Source organism: Leptosomus discolor, chromosome 21 (genome assembly GCF_034619465.1).
Source record: "Leptosomus discolor isolate bLepDis1 chromosome 21, bLepDis1.hap2, whole genome shotgun sequence".
Lineage (NCBI taxonomy): Eukaryota > Metazoa > Chordata > Aves > Leptosomiformes > Leptosomidae > Leptosomus > Leptosomus discolor.
The window spans coordinates 1,974,898-1,993,704 of record NC_141411.1 but is presented as its reverse complement, the minus strand read 5'-3'; the positions used below and the strand labels follow the sequence as shown (position 1 = coordinate 1,993,704).

General features: G+C 51.7%; 1 protein-coding gene across 1 annotated transcript in view; it reads right to left on the bottom strand.

Annotated features, from left to right (window-relative positions):
- PLXNA2 (plexin A2) overlaps nucleotides 1–18,807 on the bottom strand; it is a 149,672-nt gene that overhangs the window by 36,763 nt on the left and 94,102 nt on the right. The window contains exons 8-12 of the mRNA XM_086476606.1: nucleotides 18,611–18,725; nucleotides 9,774–9,974; nucleotides 7,813–7,909; nucleotides 7,257–7,450; nucleotides 1,018–1,169 (exon numbers count right to left, since the gene is read on the bottom strand). Of these exons, the coding sequence (XP_086332732.1) occupies nucleotides 1,018–1,169; nucleotides 7,257–7,450; nucleotides 7,813–7,909; nucleotides 9,774–9,974; nucleotides 18,611–18,725 (759 nt within the window). The remainder of the gene's footprint in view (nucleotides 1–1,017; nucleotides 1,170–7,256; nucleotides 7,451–7,812; nucleotides 7,910–9,773; nucleotides 9,975–18,610; nucleotides 18,726–18,807) is intronic.

The window sequence follows — 18,807 nt, the reverse complement described above, 5'->3', positions numbered from 1 at the left end:
CATACCAACACGCTGCACTCACCCTCGCTGTTCGGAAGGGGAGATTAACGCCGGTTCTGTCTTACAGATGGTGAAACAAAGACGAGGAGTGAGCAAAAAACAAACCGATGCCAACATGTGCTACTGACAGGTCCTTCCACTGCGCTGGGGATCAGACTGGGACCCACCAGACGCACGTCGCCACCAGAGGACAACTGCTGTGAGCTGCTGCTGAAGCTGGGGCAGATCCGTGCTGCTGGGAGCACTCACGGGGCCTGGGCTCCCCTGCACTCAGGTGGGCAACCTCAGCCCCACTGCACAGGATGCCATCCTGGTCCCCAGCAGCAGAGATTGGGCAACCCAAGGGGAGACACCACGCATTGCTCCTCTCCTGCCCCGCACAAATGACCCCCAACACACCCCTCAGCATCTTGGCTACACCAGAACACCCCGCCCCCCCCCGCCAACAGCCACAGAAGCATGTGTCACTTTGGGAGGTTTATTCGCCCATCCTCTGTTACATGCCTATTTTCTAATTTTTGGCTGACATTTTTCTTAGTGAAATAAATGAATTGACTCCAGTGGAGGCCCATTCGGATTAAGCGCCTGTCACCGCCTCACCCGCCTAACAAATGGCCGCGTGCAGCCAGCAGCGCCGCCGGAATTTCAAGTGCGATGAGGAGCAGAGGGGGCAGAGAGGCTCAGCGTCACAGCAAGGTGCTCATCAGAAAAGTTGCTTAGCAAAGCAGGAACCGCGGTGGGGAAGGAAACAAAACACTTAACAAAAGTTTAAAGAGCTGCTTAACCGCCCCCAGAGAGCGTCCAAGCACCTCATCCCCTCCTGGTGTAGGAACGGCACGCCCTGGTCCAGGCACCATCCACCTCCAGACCCCTTCCTGCAGGGCTGGAAAGGGCGGAGAGGTGGTGCCCGGGGTCTGGATGAGTTATTGGCCTCTCATGTGGTTGCTGGAGGTCAGGGACGAGGCCAGCCCTGGGGGACCCGCGGTGGGGACGGGTGAGGTCCGCGAGGCCACTCACTGTTCTGCGACGACGTACTGCTCGGGCAGGGGCGTGCACTGCACCCCAGCAACCTGCACCCCGTGGGCGATCTCGGAGAAATCCAGGCCCAGGTTCACGCCACGGATGGTCACCCTCGTCCCTCCTTCCGGGGGGCCTGACACTGTCAGGATCTAGAGGGAAACAAAACACAGGAGAGTTGAGCTGGTGTCCCCACAACACCCGTGGGCCTTCAACCCCACACCCGGCTTGGAAAACAACTTTTGCTTCGCGAGCTGCTCAGGGAGCCTGAGTGCTGCAACCTCCTCCTGCCCCTGCTGCCAAACCCAGGCCAGTGCCACCTTCTCGTGGCTCCTCTGGATGTCTTGGAGAAGCCCAAGGATGCCGAAACCCAGCTGTGCCACGCTCCGAGAGAGGACACCAAGGTCCCTGAGCTGACCAAGAGGCGTGGACAATGCCATCCCTCAGAAAGCCTTGCAGAAGGATAAGGCTGGCTCATTTTCTACATAGAGATATACAGGAGATGGTAAGTCACCTTCCAGAAGTAGCCTGCTGCTTTGGAGAACTTAACTTCTGCCTTGGCTGTTCTCTGAATGTTAATGTCACATTTTATTAGTAAGTTGGCACCTCAAATGACTTACAAATGTTAAAGGCTGAGGTGTGTGCTTTAAAGCTGCCTGTTTATAGCCTGCCTCAGCCATAATCATCTCTGCTTCTACAGACTTTCATTAAGGACAACACCCTCTTCAATTAGCAGTATAAATTAGAATAAAGTATAGTCACAAAATTTGGACCCAAGACTCTCAAACAGTTGTCCTGAATCTGCCACCAGTCTGCTGTTGCTCTTGGGTGAGTTACTAATCTTCCCCATGCTACAGCTGTTATTAATAAATAAACATAATCCATAATAATGCAATTTAATTAATTTAATGAATAAATCTTGTTTACGCTTGTTTGTTCCACCCTGGTCTTTGGCAAAAGACTTGAGCTCTTCAAAACCTTTTCCTCAGCGTTTCCGGATGGATGGCTGCTTTCCTGTCACCTTCTCAAGAGCTCGCTGTTCCCTGGACGTGAGCGGGTTAGGATGGCAGCGGAACACCAGCCCCATCACGGGAGCACGCCCTGGCACCCTGCTGCACCACAGGCTGGGTGCGCCCCAGAGCAGCCCCTGTGGGACCCCCTGCACACAGTGCCACGGCGCACGTCGCCCCATTCCTACCCAAGGCCAACTGCTAACGCCGTCAGGACACCCCTGTTCCCCACCACTTCTGTGGCTCGGAGTCCCCCTCAGCAACTCCCTGCATCTCAAATCCCAGCTGAAGCCATTTTCCTTCTCGTTTACACCTCTTCATTTCTTGCTCTCCACCTCCGCACCCCGTTTAAGGTGCTCCTCTTCCATTTGGCCCCGCACGCTGGGGTTCAGCCTGCTCCACGCACCCAGCAGAGCCCTGAGCTGCCCCACACAGCAAACCACCACCTCCTTCCTCCGTGTACGCTTCCACTTCTACCTCCCTCGACCGCAGCACTGAGGTTTCTCTTTACTCACCATCCACCGTCTGTTGCGCTGCTGTTTTCTGTAACTCACACCGCGCAGCACGTCTTGTATCATTTAGCTCCGTGCAGCACTATGTGCCCATAAAAGACACCACAAAATCAAGCTGTATTTCATTACCCTGAGTCCTGAAGGCCTGCACTGGTGATGTTTACATCGCTAGCTGGGAATCACCTGAACTCGGCAGTTCACGTACTTGACAGTTACAACTGTCCTTTGCAGCTCTAGATTATGTTAAAAGGCGTTTGCTGGAGCACTTACACCGCCGGGCTCGTTGTCTCATCACTGTTCAAAAAAAGCCACAGTTTGCCACTTCCCGACCTCACCACAACCAGCGGAGCCAACTGGCCTCGCCGAACAAAGCAGAGCTGATTCTGTATTTTGAAAATGTCCTGACCTGGAAAATCCCCAATATGGAGCTCCACTCGACCTAGATTTTAGTGGCCGCTAATTGAACAGTTTTGAAGTAACTGTGCCATAAAGCAGCCCCAGGGTTAGAACAGATGCATTCAATTAATTACAGCTGGAGAGATTCAGTCAAAATCACAGAAAGAAGAGAAGTCTTAAAGGTCCCATTGCATCGAGCGACGGCGACCCCTCCAAGCAGCACCCGGCCAGGCAGCACCCCGGGGTCACCCCGTTGTGCTGCGGACGCCCAGCCGAGGCACCTCCAGCAAAGCCAGCCCGGGGCGGCTGCCGACAGCGCGGTCTGCCCTAACCCCCCAGCCTGCTTGTGCTGGGGAGCTGCTCAGGCTGCAGGGCTGGCTGCAACGACAGGCCAGATTTCTGGTCTGAGACAGACAGGATTAGGAAGAAATACTCCCCAATCTCAAGAAATACACTTTAGTAGAGTGGCTTCTCACTCAGAGGTCTGTGGAGGATCAAAAGAACCTGCAAAGGGCAGCTAAGGAAAACCAAGGCATTTATTGCTGGGGTCTGCACCGCTGCTTGGAGTTTTTTTATGTTGGTTGCAAATCTGAAGCTGTTTGAAAGTCACTGAGGTCTAAAGTGGGGTGTGGGACGCCGGGCCTTTGGTTCTGCTGATCTCCTGAGTTATTCCGAGCAGGTCACCTCTCGCCTCAGCACCAGCCTCGCCTTGCATGAAACCAATCGGCAATCCACCACCTCTAACAAAGCATGTTCCTGCTGCTCAGGGAAAGGATCTGTGCCAGTGTGAAGCACTGTATTATTCCCAGAAAGGATCCAAACGCAGAGATGAAGTGGGTGGTGGCAGGAGCTTGGTTCCCCTTACACTCTGCCCTTACACCATGGAAGGGATGCAGATGCCCCGCTGCATTTCTGTTGTTGCTGCTTCTTACTTGAAACCAAGGTACAGATCCCAGGGATCCCCGAGGCTGGAATCCAAGGGATTCCAGGGAACCAGGAGCCCCAACACAGTGGTAGCCCCCTTCCCTCCCCAGCCTGCAGAAGACACTGCTATAACAATGCAGGACAAACGCTCCCAGCCTCACGCCTTGCCGGTTGCATGGTTCAGTGTTTCCGACATCAAGCAGTACTTAGCCTCCAGAAGAAGTCTGTGCACGAGACAGGGAGACCCAGGGCTGGCTGCGAGTCAGACGGGGCTTTCCTCGCAGAGCTGGAGGCAAGCCGTGAGCCTAGGACCGCTCTGCACAATAACCACCTGGCATCTGTTAGGGCGCGGAGAGAGCGCCCGGCTTGCAGCACAAACGGCATAACCCCTGCCCCCCTTCCAAAATGCCATCCACCTTCATTTTCTTTGTCTTTTTTCATCCTGCTCTAAGCTAGCTGGATCCCAGCTGATGAGCCCAGCGGGGAACCAGCACATAAGCATTGTCATCCCGGCATGATCCCTCCTTGTCTCTGCCTTAGCTGATAGCACATTCAGAACCTAATTGTTATCTCAGCAGAGCAACTCCATTATTCAGCCTGACACTGCCCCCCCTTCAGCTGTTTGTTGCACTGATGTTATATTAATGAGGCCTGCAAATAAATGAATAGGAGATCAGAGTGCTGCTTGTTCGCAAGAAAACTGATTTTTATTTATTTATTGCTAAGACCACAGACCGTGTGGAAGTTTTATGCTGTTAAAGGGACACCATCGGTGATGGCTGGGCCTCTTACTCAGAAAAGAAGAGGGCTGTGTATATCCTACTGCTCATTTACTTTTATGACTATTAAAACCCAATCTCTCCTTACTAGTTATGCATCCCCCAAAGGCACTGGTGCCTGGGAGCGAGGCCCTTGACCTCCAGCTTGACAGAGCAAACCTGGCCAGATGAAGCAAAAGGAGTGGCAAACACCCACATCAAAGGCTCTTGTAGTCTGAGTGATCCCAGCTGCAATGCCAGCCCCAGCGTGAGACAAAACGCTGCTCCCCAGTCGAGTCCGCCAACGCCGGTGCATGCAGGATGGAGAACGTGTCACCGGCGCCTGCCTCAAACCTGCCAGGAGAAGGTCAGTCCCAGCAGGAAGAGTGGTCTCTTCCCGGCGTTCAGTGCACAGCTCTGCAGCACTGGACATTGCAAAATGGTACCCAAAATAGTGCAAAAACTCGGATGCCAGTAAAAAGGACCCAACAGCAATGAAGGCTGCAAAGGTCTCACGGTCTCCAAGACAATCTCATACTCTTTTCTGGAGGGGAAGGGGGATGAGAGAAGGTAACCTGTGCTGTTGAAAGGTTTGGGTTTAGGAATAATGACCCTGCAGGGTTTCTGCTGGGGCTTTGCCATTTTCTAGACCTGACTGCTCAAGAACTCAGCAAAGAGAGTTTTTAGGCCTTTACAGCGCCCTTGCCATCAGTGGATCTCAAAGCACACAAAAAAGGCCACTAGTTGCCTCTGCTTTCCCCCTTCTTTTTCGACAACGGTGAAAACTGCAAACTTGACTTTCACAAAAAAAAAAATAAAATAAAATACAAGCTGTGAATTCATAAGGAGAAAGGTGGGAGGTGGAGTCCAAGGGAAAACGCCAAACGCGGCAAGACCCGCAATAAAATCACAACAGCCCCCAGCACTGCCAGCGTCAGCGGAGGCCGCTGGACAATACATCCTGAAACCTGTATTTTCTATCACTGACCTTCACTGTGGAATAAGCCAACCTGCCAACGAAAGCACAGGCATTTCCTACTCGATTCTCTCATCCCCAAAGCCACTCAGTGCAATCTCCTGAGACTCAAAACATCCCCTGGCGAGGCACCCCACGCTTCCCGCTTTGAAGGCTGAGGCACAGACCTGGTTATGGAGACAAGAAATCTGTAACAGCAAAGCTCTGCTCTTTTCTCCTTGGCCAGAGACCAAAAGTATTGCTTTCAACTTGGACAGTGATAAAACACTCCGTGGCAGCGCCATGCCCGCAGCCAGCCGCAAGAGCCAGCCTCGCAATGCTTAGATGCCAGTCACTTGGTGGCTGGTGTTTTTCCCCTTCTCTGCTCAGCTCAAGGAGGGGAAAATAAATAAATCTAAGACTTCTTCAATGTTACAACTGTCTAAACAGTTTATGGTGAAGAAAATCTCAGGCAGAGGCTATTTTGCTTCCTCCATCTTGAAGCACAACCTTGTGCAGGAGAACAGGACTCGGATGAGAAAACTTTGGTTTCTGACTACTGGCAGGACAATGGGAATATCCAGGCAAGCCTTTAAGGCTCATTTTATCTCTCTGTAAAGAAAACTATGGCTTGCCAAACAAACAAACCAACAAAAACCCAGATGAGGAAAGGGCAGACTCTCAACATTACTTAACGCTTTCACATTTCTCTGCACAGTCAGCACCGCCGCCTCTGCTCCTCGGCAGCCTCTCAAGCTCCACTCTGCAGTTTACAAAACACTGCACAGGAGAAATACCTGCCCATTAAAGGTACAGCGTGCCTGGGCAGGAGGTCTGAGATACCAAAGGCCTGGTAACATCCCTGTGGGATAGATGGACCGTCCGCAGCAGCGTCCTCCTCCCGTCAGCCCCAGCCCTCATAGAGCACCACCAACCTCTGCGCTTTCCTCCCCTCCTCCCCAAAAAGGAGGCTGATGCCTTCCTCCCGGATGGTCTGAGCACGAGCCAGTGTAGCTAAGCTGGTGTAGAAACTACTCTGAGTCAAGAGGAAACTCCCACTCGTACTGGGGTCCTTGTCCAGCTGGCAGAAGTCTGTGTGCTGCGAAGCCCTGCTCCTGCCCTGCCCACGAGCGTCGGTGCAACAGGCTGCTTTGACCCAAGTACGCCCATGCCCTCCGCCTTCTGCAGCACGGACACACGCTCAGGGCAAGGGGGCTTTTTTGGAGAGTTAATTAAGTGAGAAACCAAAATCTTCTTTCATTCCCACCCGATATAAGTGTCACTCCTAATAGTAACGTTAACAGACCGAGTGCAGTTTTACTGGTAAAAATGCTCCTGGGAGACATTTTGCATCCCTCAGTGGCCGGAACAGAAACATTAGAAGCATCAACTATAGACTAATTAGCTCCCTAGTTTAATTAGCATTCTTGCAACAGTCCATAGCGGTCACCCCAACGCTGGTAGCCTCGCCGGCGAGTGACAGCTGCGCGGCGGGGCAGTGGGCTGCAAACCCTGGCCCCGTGCCGGCAGATCCACACATTCCTTTCACAGACAGTAGCGCAGCGTTTTATGGCCCGTTCTTCAGCGCCGGGTGGACGACGGTGGATTTTCAGATGAGAGGGAGCCAGACACCGACCCACTTTAGAAGAAACAAGGAGAAGGGGCCGGAGACGGGCGCTCTTACCTCGGTGATGCGAGGGTTGGAGCACTTGACGTTCCTGCTGGACCAGTCGAGCCAGGGCTGGGCGGAGGGCGCGCTGCAGTGCGGCCGCAGGGTGCACTTGGCCTCGCCGCTGCACCAGCCGCACTCAAACTTGGGGTCGGCTTTGAGGCAGAGCCCGCAGCTCTCGCGCTGGGCGGCGCACTTGTAGAGGTGCACTGCAGGGGAGAGGGGACGGGCACTCAGGACGAAGTCAAGAACCGCAAGATCCGTATGGACTGCAGCTGCTCTGGGGCTCCCGAGCAAAGGCACACGATGAGTTTTGACTCAATGAGCCGCAGAGTGGACTGGCTCACGTGGTTTCCAAAGCCAAGGCTGCATCAGTGGTGCTTAGTGAGCACCGCTGCCACTGGAGCAGAGAGAGTTGCTCTCAGCCAAAGCAGGATCCACTGGGACCACAACATCTCTGCCTGCAGCCGCAGTGATGGCGGCTAACGCCGCTCTGCCCCGACAGCCACTTTCCAGCCCCCATCACCACCCTCCTTCCCGTGACTTGAAGGCCAACTCACGCAGACATTACCTTTCAGATCCTCCGGGTTGTCAATAACAAAGTTCCCGTTCCAAACCACAGCAAAATCCACTGCTAAGTTGCTGATGTCCATCCCATCATAGAGATACTGAAGGAGAAGATCAAGAATTAAACGCTTGGGGGGATGTATCAGAGACACTAACAGGAAAATAAGATTTTTTTTTAAAGAAACCGTGATTATTCTCTGCTTAAGAACATGTGCTGATGCCTGATGCCACACTTCTACACTTCATCTCCAGGGTCCTGCTTTGACTCCCTCCTCCTCACCAGGAAAAGATAATTAAATCAGATCTAGTCCTTGTGAGAGGTAATAGATTAATTATTCCACTCACAGTGGTTGCTCTTGTCACTCAGTCTCTAGCTTATCAATACAGCCCCTCCAGTTAATCAGACTGGAAGGACTGCTGCCTTCAGGCTATCTTCTTAGTCAGTCACCATGCACCCTAGTGTGACTGGGAGCTTAAAAATCACACTGCACAGCTTTGGCTGATGAAACAGGCAACAGCTGAGAAAAAAATAGATGGTGCAGAGAGGTCCTTTCCCAGTCTCTGCTTCAGCCTAGTCTAGGATAGCACTGGCTTGAATTATTCACCTTCTCATAGACATCCTGGGGGCCATGGCTGAGTGAATCTGGATGCTTTAGGTGAATTCCCAGCGTATTCTGAAATTTCCATTACCTCAATTAGCACCAGCGAGGCCTCATTTTGATGCTCTCTTTAAGTCACCCAAGAGCTGCTAAAAAGACTTAAAAAGGTGAATGAACATTGCCATCCTCTTTGGGATGAGGGAATGATGATTAACCAAAGCAGACTGCTTTCACTGTCCCTGTGCAATAGCTGTACAGATTTAACTTACATTTGGTTGTACTGGTTCATCTTGCCTGGGTTTTACTAAGCTGGTGTGAAACTAGACCTTCTGTACAAGCAATAGAGCTGTGAATACAGAATTGCCCTTACTTTCTCTACCTACCACTTCCTATTACCCTAACAGGAATAAAAGTGCTTCTCTAATGTTTATAAATTGCTTTGGATAGGAAAAGTACTACATAGTATTAATACATTTATCATTCACCAAGCTGCAAGGCCCAAAGATGGCCAGTGATATATAAATATCCAGTGAAATTTTTAAAAATTCAAAACTTCATTAACAATTTAAGACCATCTGCACTGAATATTAAAGTAGACCCTGTTCTGCTGCCTAAACCAAACTGAATGTGCCCCGTTTGCCTGCGGACCTCTTTGAACGCATGGCGAGGAGGATAAGGACCACGCTCTTCCCTGCCCGTCCCCCAGCTGACGGCAAGACCCAAACGTGGGCTGTGGCTGGGAGGGTGGTCTACATTTGCCATACGTGTTTCGGCATCCCCAAGTACCCGCCACTGTGACTTTGGGCATTCTGGGGTAAAATGCTGCCAGGTGCACTGGCAGGGCTGAGGCCCATCGTAGGGAGGAGAGCTACCCTCCCCTGCCTGTTTCTCCGGCAGCATCATTCAGATAATTCCCCTCTCTCCGCTGGGCTGTGCTCTCTCCCCTGGCAGTTTTCCTTTCCCCCTCCTTCCCTGCACCACGCTGCTTTTCGGCATTACTGTATTCATCCAGCTACCGTGACCTGGAATTCGACAGCTCCCGATAAGGGGTCTGTGATTCGCCTTATCTCCCCCGTGTGAATTAGCCCGCCTTAACACCTTCGCAGCATTCCCTCCTCCTCCTCCCCTTCCCCTTGCCGACCCCCCACAGTCAGACAGGGAACCGCCAGATAAAGGATCTTCTCCTGGCCGGTGCTATAATGAAACACCTCCCACGTCCATGGCAGGTTCCCACCTGCAATTCAGGAGTAGTTTAACTCCAGGATTTCTCACTCTCCCCATAGCTGAGCCCATCCCCTTCGCAGCTATTCAGAGCCAAGGCCTGTTTTGGGCACCTTTTGGCCACATTCCCCTCCGGGTCCCTCACCGAGCTGTTCTGGCACTGGACGCTGGAGCTGTTGAAGCGCAGGGCAGGCACGCGGTGGATCACGCCCTGGATGCTGAGGACACACTCGTACCCGCGCTGGCCCGACTGGGGCTGGGGCAGGTTTCTTGCCTTCAGCGTGATGGGTTTCACCTCTCCCACCGGGATCAGGATCTCCTCTGTGGGGAAAAGCTGGGGACAGTCCTGGGGGCGATAAAAGAGAGGGGGACGTTACAGAGGTGACAGTGTGTCCGCAGCTCTGGCCAGGTCTCATCCCGCCTGCTGCGGTGCCAGGGCTGATGTCCCGGCACATCCTCAGCGCACAGGACCAGCTCCTCCTCAGCCCACCCGGCAGCTGCAGGTTAAGTAGAGAAATAACGAAACCCCCATGACAGTCCCCCTGCTCTGGGACTGGCACTGGTCTTCTCACCGCAGTCGCAGAAGGAGGACACCGCTATTCAGGGAATGAGTTCAAGGCCTCCTCCCCGCTCCGAGCTTGCCCTGGGTTTCATCTGCGGAGACCCAAGCTCCTGCCCTGCCCTGTCACCAGCTGCTCCAGTTCCGCCTGAGCCCCCGCTGCTTCAGGAGGGCGATGGGCTGCTCCCAGCCACACGCTGCTCTCCCCGGGCCTCCCCCTAACCCCACCTCACCCCTCACCCCCCTCGGCTGCGTGCCGCTCCAGAGCGAGACGGATCAGCGCGGGATGTGCTTCCCTCTCGCTAGCAGGTACTGCTCCGCTCTGCTTTATCTGAGCACAACTACGCCAGCGTGCCATGAATTTAAATCTCTGCTCTCTCTGCTCTCACCCCTGACCATGCTTCGACACCCCCGGCCTTTCTGGAATGCCCAGCCGGCTCGCTGCAAACCTCGGCGCCGCTGCTCGCCCAGCGCGTTCCTCAGCTGGGGGCTGCCCCGGTGGGATGCGTGTCTCCACCGGCCGGGTGGGCAAGGCATCGGGACCCGAACTGCCCCTTCTGTCTATCGCCCTGCCAGGCCAGAGCAAAGGCATTTCAGGAGGCAACCAGAAAAAGCGAGGGGTGCTGAGCTCCGGGAGCAGGGAGAGGCTGCTCAGCGGGAGTCTGCAGGAGGCGAATGGAGGAAGTCGGGGCTGAGACAAAACAGCACAAAGAAATTTCACTTCAGGCCTTTCCTGATTAGGAACTGAAGCCTCTTGCATGAAAGAGGAGATTAAACCGGTCCTGCTCCTGCGACACCAGGGCGATGGGAGCTTTGCCATCCACTGCGGGAATGAAACGCACTCCTTCCTGAACCCCAGAGGCTTCCAAAACTGACCTGAGGGCATTAAATAAAGGTGACACTAAATAAAGAACGGTACCGCGTCCTTGATGGTCATTTTATAAACAAGCTAAGGCTCAGGAGTTCTCAGATCAAGGCAGTGAAAAAATGTGTAAAGACCGTTCCTCAGTCCCTGAATTTTGAGTGTATGGAATACCATGAAACTGGAAGCAGCCTATTAAATTTTCCATTGAAAACCATGTGAAAATATTTCAAACATCTGTGTGATTGCAATAAAGGAGCAAAGAAAAGAGCAAAACACTGCTGCCTCCAAAACTACACATTCTGCGAACTAAGCACAGCAATTAAAGCACTAAGTACAGAGAAGTGTGATTTGTTTCCCCTTCTGCCACTCTCTGGCCAAAATAATGCAATTGTAAATTAATAGCAAGTTTTAATATTGCAGTAGCTCAAGACTTTGCTATGCAAGATGCTGTATGCAAAATAAAAAGGAAACTCTCTCCCTGCAAACATTTTACAGATGAGCAGATCTCCAGATCCCCACAAGCACAAACTAGATGACTAAATGATACTCCGAGATGAAGTGGAAAACAAGACCTATCAGTGCCTGGTAATTGCATGACATTCCTCCCATAAGATCTCAACATTTTAAACATTATCTCTTCATAACACACTGGGAGATACAGTTTTTTCTCAATTTATATACCGGGAACTGCAACACGCCCAGACAAAGGCTCTGACCGTCAGAAGTATTTACATCCTGTTTAGCTCTAATTTGCTTTGATCTAATGGAACTAGGTACCTAAGTACCTGTAAGTATCTGACACTAAATGATTAATCCTAAGCTAAAGTAGAAGTTTAGGAAAAAACGGACTGACGTCTCCCTTCCCTCTGCCAAATCCCAGACTGGCATCCCAAGCCCTTTGCCACCCTGCCTAGCAACTACAGTAAACCATCCGGAAGGCAAGGCAACGAGAGCCTCCTCACCAGGCTCCTGCTAGGACTGGCTATCCAGGGAGAAAATCCCCGGCTCTCGCTAACGACCATTAAGCACGCCGAGCCGCGCTCCCTCTCCAGCTCACAGCCAGACTGATGGGATGTTGTTTCGCTACTGGCTCAGGCAAGTTGTAAATGAGAAACAGATGCTACCCCAGTTTGGAGAAGCCAGTAGCTTAAACTGCTGCCTCATAAACCTTTTTAGTGGCACTTTTCCTTATATATTTTTTATTTTATTTCTAACAGGGACTTTCACGGATTAACAGCCAAGAGTGATTTTAAACTCCGACAGCCAGAAAGCCGGCTGTGCTGGGAAGGAAAGAAAAGCCCTTTGCTGCAGCGGAGCAGGTTTGCAGGCTGGAAGGGAATGCCGTCGTGAAGCTCAGCTCGGAGCCTGGTATCAGGGCTCCAACCCCCAGCTCAGCCTTTACACGACCCCCAGCAAACCCCGAAGATTCACAGCGTGGTCCATCCAACTGCCGGCTCTTCCGAGCTGACTTTGCGCCCACGTTCGTTCCTCCTCATTATGCACCGCGCTCCTGTGCCGCCTTCTACTTGTGATCTGGCTGCATCTAAGCTTTTGCATTTAACCTCAAAGCCATACTGAGGACCAGCGGTAGGCAAACGGCTCCACTCCAGAGAGGTCCCCAGCTCTGTGGAAAGCTGGTGTTTGGGAGGAAAGGGATCCTGGAGCTGCAAGATCTTTTATTGCATTGTGATTGAAAACAAAAAATCTCCAGTCACATCACCAGTGGGAGAACCTCAGTGCACAGTCCTGAAAATAATGAATATGTTATGGACCATTATCCTTCCTGGCCACTGCCATTCGTGAGACGACTGTTAAAGAAATGCTTCTTCCTTTAGAGACACGGGAGAGGACTTACATTCTCCAATCTGCTCTCTAGTGCTGAAAATGCTGGTAGCAAAAATTGTTCTGCCGTCGTTAGAGACGAGTAGGACATAATACATTTTTTTCCCCTTTGGTTTCAGTGGGAGAAAAATGTCACATTGGGATTCTGCTGAAAAAAAAAGGCATGCAGCCTGCGAGCGCGCACTGCTCGGGGAAACACCGAGAAAGGCAGCCCCTCCGTGCTGGCTGACAGCTACAGTGATCACACTAATAAGGGGATACACATTTTGGGATGCAGCGATACGTAGGAAGATGCCGAACTACCGAAAGCCCAGGGCACTTGTGGGGAGCCCCACTGCTGCTGACGGTCGCTGCTGACTCGATCAGATGAGTGAGCAAAGCTGCAGAAGCTGCAGGGGCTCGGGGAGGGCGCGGGGCCGGCTCGGACGCCGCACGCCTTGCGGAAGCGCTGCTGGAGACCCTCTCCTCCCTCTTCGTGCCATTTCCCACCCAGGCTCACGGTTCAGCTTTCAGGTCCTTTTTTTTCATTTGTTGGTTTTAAATCGCTGCCGCAGTGACGCGCACCCAGGTCCCTGCACACACCGGCCTTCCCAGGAGCGGGCGTGAGTGGGTGTGGGTCTCAGGCGGGTGCTGCTGCCGCGGCACCTCGGTCCCACGCGGCCCACCCCGGGACGGGGCGTGATGCCGGGTGAAAGCACGCCTGGCAGGGTGCTCTGTCCAGTCACCCCCTCTTCTACCCGCTACCTGATCTAGAAGCCAGCGCTAACGTCCGTGGTTTTGTTAGGGGTACGTCGGCAGCTTTAGCAACGCCTCTGTCCGCGCTTATCCACTTTGTGGGAATTTTGTGATGACTTGGGAAGCGGCCGGCAGCACAGTCCTGCTGCTGGGATCGGAGCTGTGCGGCCGTGGCAAAGGTCCCTCCACAGTGGCAAGGAACAATTCCATCCCTGGTTTGTAGGGCTTGGGTCTGGGTGCTCGATTCTGCACTTCCCCGTGCTAGTGCCAGGCGGAGCCGAGCATCCGGAAAATACAGACTAAAAGGGAGGCTGCAGCCAACGGAATAAACAATTTCTCCCATAATCAGTTTACTTTGTTTTTTAATTTATGAGAGGTAAATCCTGCAGTGAGTTAGAAAGGCCATTATTGCCTCCTCCCGCTAAACAAACACGCTGAATCCTCTCATTATCCTTCCTGACTTCTGTACACCAGAATAAACACAAATCAGAAGCTCTGCTGGAGAAAGACAAGACTCGGATACATGAGTGGCACAGACTCTCGGGGAATATTCTGCGTAAAAAGTATCATTGCACACAATTTACAAAGACATTTTATGCTTCTCCAACACTTTTTAGCCTCTATAAATACCTCAAAGACCAGCAATACGCATCCGTTTCTGGAGTCGAACAGGGCACCCACAGTTGTTATTTGGTTTAACAGCAGTTTTAGTAGGTCAAACCTTCTTGCTTTTATTTGGGAAAAATTGCCTAGAAATGGCAGGCATTTCTTTTGACTATGGGAGTTAGCCCAAATGGTAGAAAATCTAATGTTTCCATACTTTTCATCTTAAAAAAAAACCTTCCACAAATGTTAACTTGCTACACATATTTTAAAGTTATAAATATAAACGAATCTGGCACATGAATGTAAACCCCTGGCTCACAGTTGTGTTCCCAATGATATAAATTACGGTCCCTGTCACTCATGGAAACACATTATTCTTCATTTATGCTACTGGAAAAGAGAGCAGACCTCGCTCCTTAGAAACCAAACATGAAAAGAAAGGCAACTGAAGCGAGACTTTCCTCACCGGCACATTCCTACCCACTGCCCTTTTGTCCCGGGCTCTGCGCTGGATGGGGGCGGTAACTGGGTCCTCGACATTCCCTTATGAACTCCCGTGGTATCAGAGCCACGCAAACCACGGACGGCTGCAGAGCCCCTCTCTGGTCCATAAACGACCCTTTGTGTCCCAGAGCTGGGCACAGGAGCAATTCCCTCAAACGCGGCCAGGATACAGGTGGGAACATCTCCCCCCGGCTCCCTGTGGAGCACTGACCTGCGTGGCTCTGTCCCCCTCCAAACACTTAGGTCACGCACCCCAGAAATCTACTGATGAAAAAAAGTGTCGCAAATAAGCTCAAACCAATCTCCTCAAACGGAGATGAGTTCATCTTGCTGCAGCTGGGCTTTCTGTTACTGTTGGTACTTTTGCAGACAAACGCATCTCTCCAGAAGTTGGATGTGACCCAGAAAGTCATTTGCTGACTTTGGTGGACTGAGATGTGGCTCCGAGTTCCCTCCTACACCTCACAGTTGCCATGCAGGTATTCAATGCTGGGGACTGTATGGACAGATATGAGGAAGGTTTAATTTTGTTTTATTTCCTTCAAGGCGCGTCAAGCAGCACTCAGCATCCAAGGGCACAGCCAGGAGCAAATGTCTTGCTCTAAAAGCAATGAGAATTTAAAGGAGCCAAACCAGAGCCCAAAAACCCCAGAACCTGAAATGCTCCATCCCCTTGATTCAGCATCTCACACGTGGAAATGGCATTATCTCCACACAGTGGACATCAAAGAGGGATGAGATCCCACATTCTGGGAAACTAACGGGATTTATTTGGTTCTAGCTCTTCATTGGTACGGGGTGTAAGGATACATCTATGTTTCTACACTCCTCTTCATCTGCATGTTTTCTACATTTAGACAAAGACATCTCATAGCCTCATACACAAACCCAGCCACCTCAGACACATTAAAACGGTATCATGGGCCTGATCTGAAGCTTTATAAAGTGAGACAACCAGTGCCACACACCCACGAGGGCTCTTCTTGGAGAAGCTCTGCTTTCGGGGGCGCAAGCCTTCCCATTACTCCTTGGAGAGCAGGCACCTTCCGTGGGCAAATGACGCCTCAGGCTAAGAAAAGGCTGAGAAAATAGAGTTGCTTATCTAAATATTAACTTCTAGAGAACTGGCCACCTGGAATCCCCAAAAGAGCTGAATGATCCCAATTTCAGAAGCTCCCCACCAGATGAGGATATCAAGAACAGCCAGCTCGGTCCTGGAAGACAGCTCTGCTTTAAAGGCTGTGAACTGCTCCATATTCATCTACCGAGGACTCCGAACCAAATACACTTTGCACGTTCTCACTTTTGCAAATACAGCAGCATGATGCAAAACAGAGCCCTGACACTCGAGGGGCATCACAGACGCCTGTGGTTATCACTTACCGATGGCTTCACAGGCCACTCGCCACCCCCGGGGCAAAGCACCGACCTATCTCCGGAGGGTGTCCTCCACATCACCCATGTCTACTGCTGAGCTCTGCCCTTAGATGTGAATAAACAATTCCTGTTGACAGGGAAGGCGGAGAGACAGCAAAAGCTTGTTCTGTTGGTTGCATTTTCATGGAAAGCAGGGCAAAAAAGGCAGCATTTAGCTCGGTCAACACAGCCAGATGATTGCAAGCAGCAAGCGTACCGCTCGTGAAGGAGGGCTTGCTTTCCCCCATCACCTTGCAAAGTGGCTGAGGCTTCGAGCTCTTTTCCCTTCTCAAGACAGACGCCTCCTAGGAGCATCAAAGGGAGTTCGTTACCCACCGAATCCCGCCGGGACACAAATTGTGATGGGCCAGGAATAAAAGGGAATATTCAAGATATTTTCTCTTAAATTAAATATAAAGGCACAAGACAATTTCCAACCCCGTGTGAACACGTGTGCAAACCTTACAAGAGAAGAGGCCCATGGGACTGAAAGTAGGGCAGCACACGCCGGCGCTGCTCCCTCCATGGCGGAGGCACTGCCATGGCTATCACCGCAGCACCGCTCCGGCGCCAAACACAACCGACTCTCTGCTGGGAAGGGAGCGATGCTGGTAAGCACAAACATTTTGCTCATACATCAGGCCATGACACAATGAGAACATTGTGATCTGAACTGTTTTAAGAGAGGAAACTCTTTATGAGGCATTTATTTCATGCCTTGTGTTAGCCGGAGTGAAATGCCCGTAATAAAGGCATTAGCACTGCACTGCGCATGCAAGTGGCAACTCATTTGCCTCAAGCAAACAAATTAGGCTTTGGTGGCTGGTTTTGCCTGTGTGTTCAGAGGTCTGGAGAAGTCATGATGAACGGTGGAGCACCGGTACCGTTACCATCAGCCCTTATCAGAAGTAACCACCAGGAAGGTGTTAGATATCACATCACATTCCCTGGTAAGAAGCAACCTCTGTAAGATGAAGAGGACAGAGGAAGTTCTTCGGAGACACAACAGCCCTGTGATCCCAGCAGGAACTGGCAGAGATACCAACTCCTCCACTCACTCCCTCTATGTGATCTCAGGCAAGTCCTGTGCATTCCCAGGAGAAAAATGGAGATAATGGGATTGTCCTACTTTACCAGAGACTTGTCAAACACTTCTGAGATCACGGGGTTGAAGACCTATAAAACTGAGAACTACAACTGTAAAGCCTGGGAAGACAGTGATGCTTTGAGTGTGAAGGAGAAAAACTCGCACGTCACTTGAGAGAAGGAAAAGCAAAGGTTTTTGCTTTCTCTTGTTATGTTGAAAGGAAGTTTCTTGACTTTAAACTGGTCTGAGAAAGCTTCTGTTTTCCCCCCAGGGTGGATGCTTCTCCTTGGGCATCCATTCCCTTTGCTGCATGGGGCAGCTCTGAGGCTGCTGCGTGAGTCCCTCTTCTTGTCCCTTGCAGGTGGCAGCGCCTGCTCCCTGTGACACTGACCAGCCCCCATATCTCCTCACCGCTGCCTTTCCCAGACCCTCAGGATTTTCAAAGCACCTTTTAAACCATTTTCTCCTTGCAGCTTTAGGACCTGCACCCATTTCAGGTGCTACAAAGCTACGTGTAGGGCAGCAAGGGTGAAGACCAGGACCCTACCAGCATCAGAGGCTGTATCTGCTCTGCACTTGGTGAGCCTGAAGGAGACAGCAGCACGGGAATCAGACAAGACAATGGGCGCAGAAACCCCAGACCAAGGGCTTAGTGCTAACCTTTGATCAGGAATTTGCGCTAACAAACTCCTTTCCTCCACAGATCCCTCCACCTTGGGATGTACAGAAGATCTGGCAGAGCCATTAAGGGGCTATGCCTCCTTCCAACTGTTAAAAGCGTTTTTGGACTCGAGCCCCACACCTTTTATTAACTGCTAAGAGAGATGGCTCCTGATCCATAGCACTAGAACATGAATCAATGCTCTCTTCCAAAGTCTGGGGCTGCTCACATCTGTAATTCCCTTCTTAATCGGTTTACAGTCAGGCTCCTGCCATAAATTTCAGGCCTGCCAACACGACCCACTGAACGAGTCCCACCAAGAGCTCTGCATCCGACTTGCTGCTCGCTGTCAGGCCAATCCCTACAAGCCTTGTACGTAAAGCGGAGCTGCTGAAATGTGCTGGTCTTTGAGGAGTCTTTGAGACCCCCGACGGGAAGCACTGCAGCAATTACTGCTGTCACTGAACTCGAGCACACCCACGTATCAGAGGTGGGATCAGCTTCGGTGTTCAGGTCAAGACACACCGCTTTAGCTACACGGACACTTTCCTGCTACGGGCCTTTAAAGCTGCATCTGCACTTTCGATGCCAGCCAAGAGAGGAGCCCCAACCCACGGAAAGTCAAAAAACCCTCCACATAAGCATTGGTTATGCTAATTGTGCCACAGAAAAACAAAGAAGAAAGAGCTGAAACCCCGTTCCAGTACCTCAGAGATGTTGATCCGTCCCTCCTGAAAGGAGCACGTGGTGGGGTCGTGGGTGCAGAGGTTCCGGTACTTGCACCAGTGGCAGCGGAAAGCGCTGTTCACACAAGACAGGCACCTGGGGCGAGAAAGGAGGAGTTACACAGGAGGTTATCCCCGTGGGAGGTCTATATGGTAACAGACAGGCCTAGCCCAAAGTC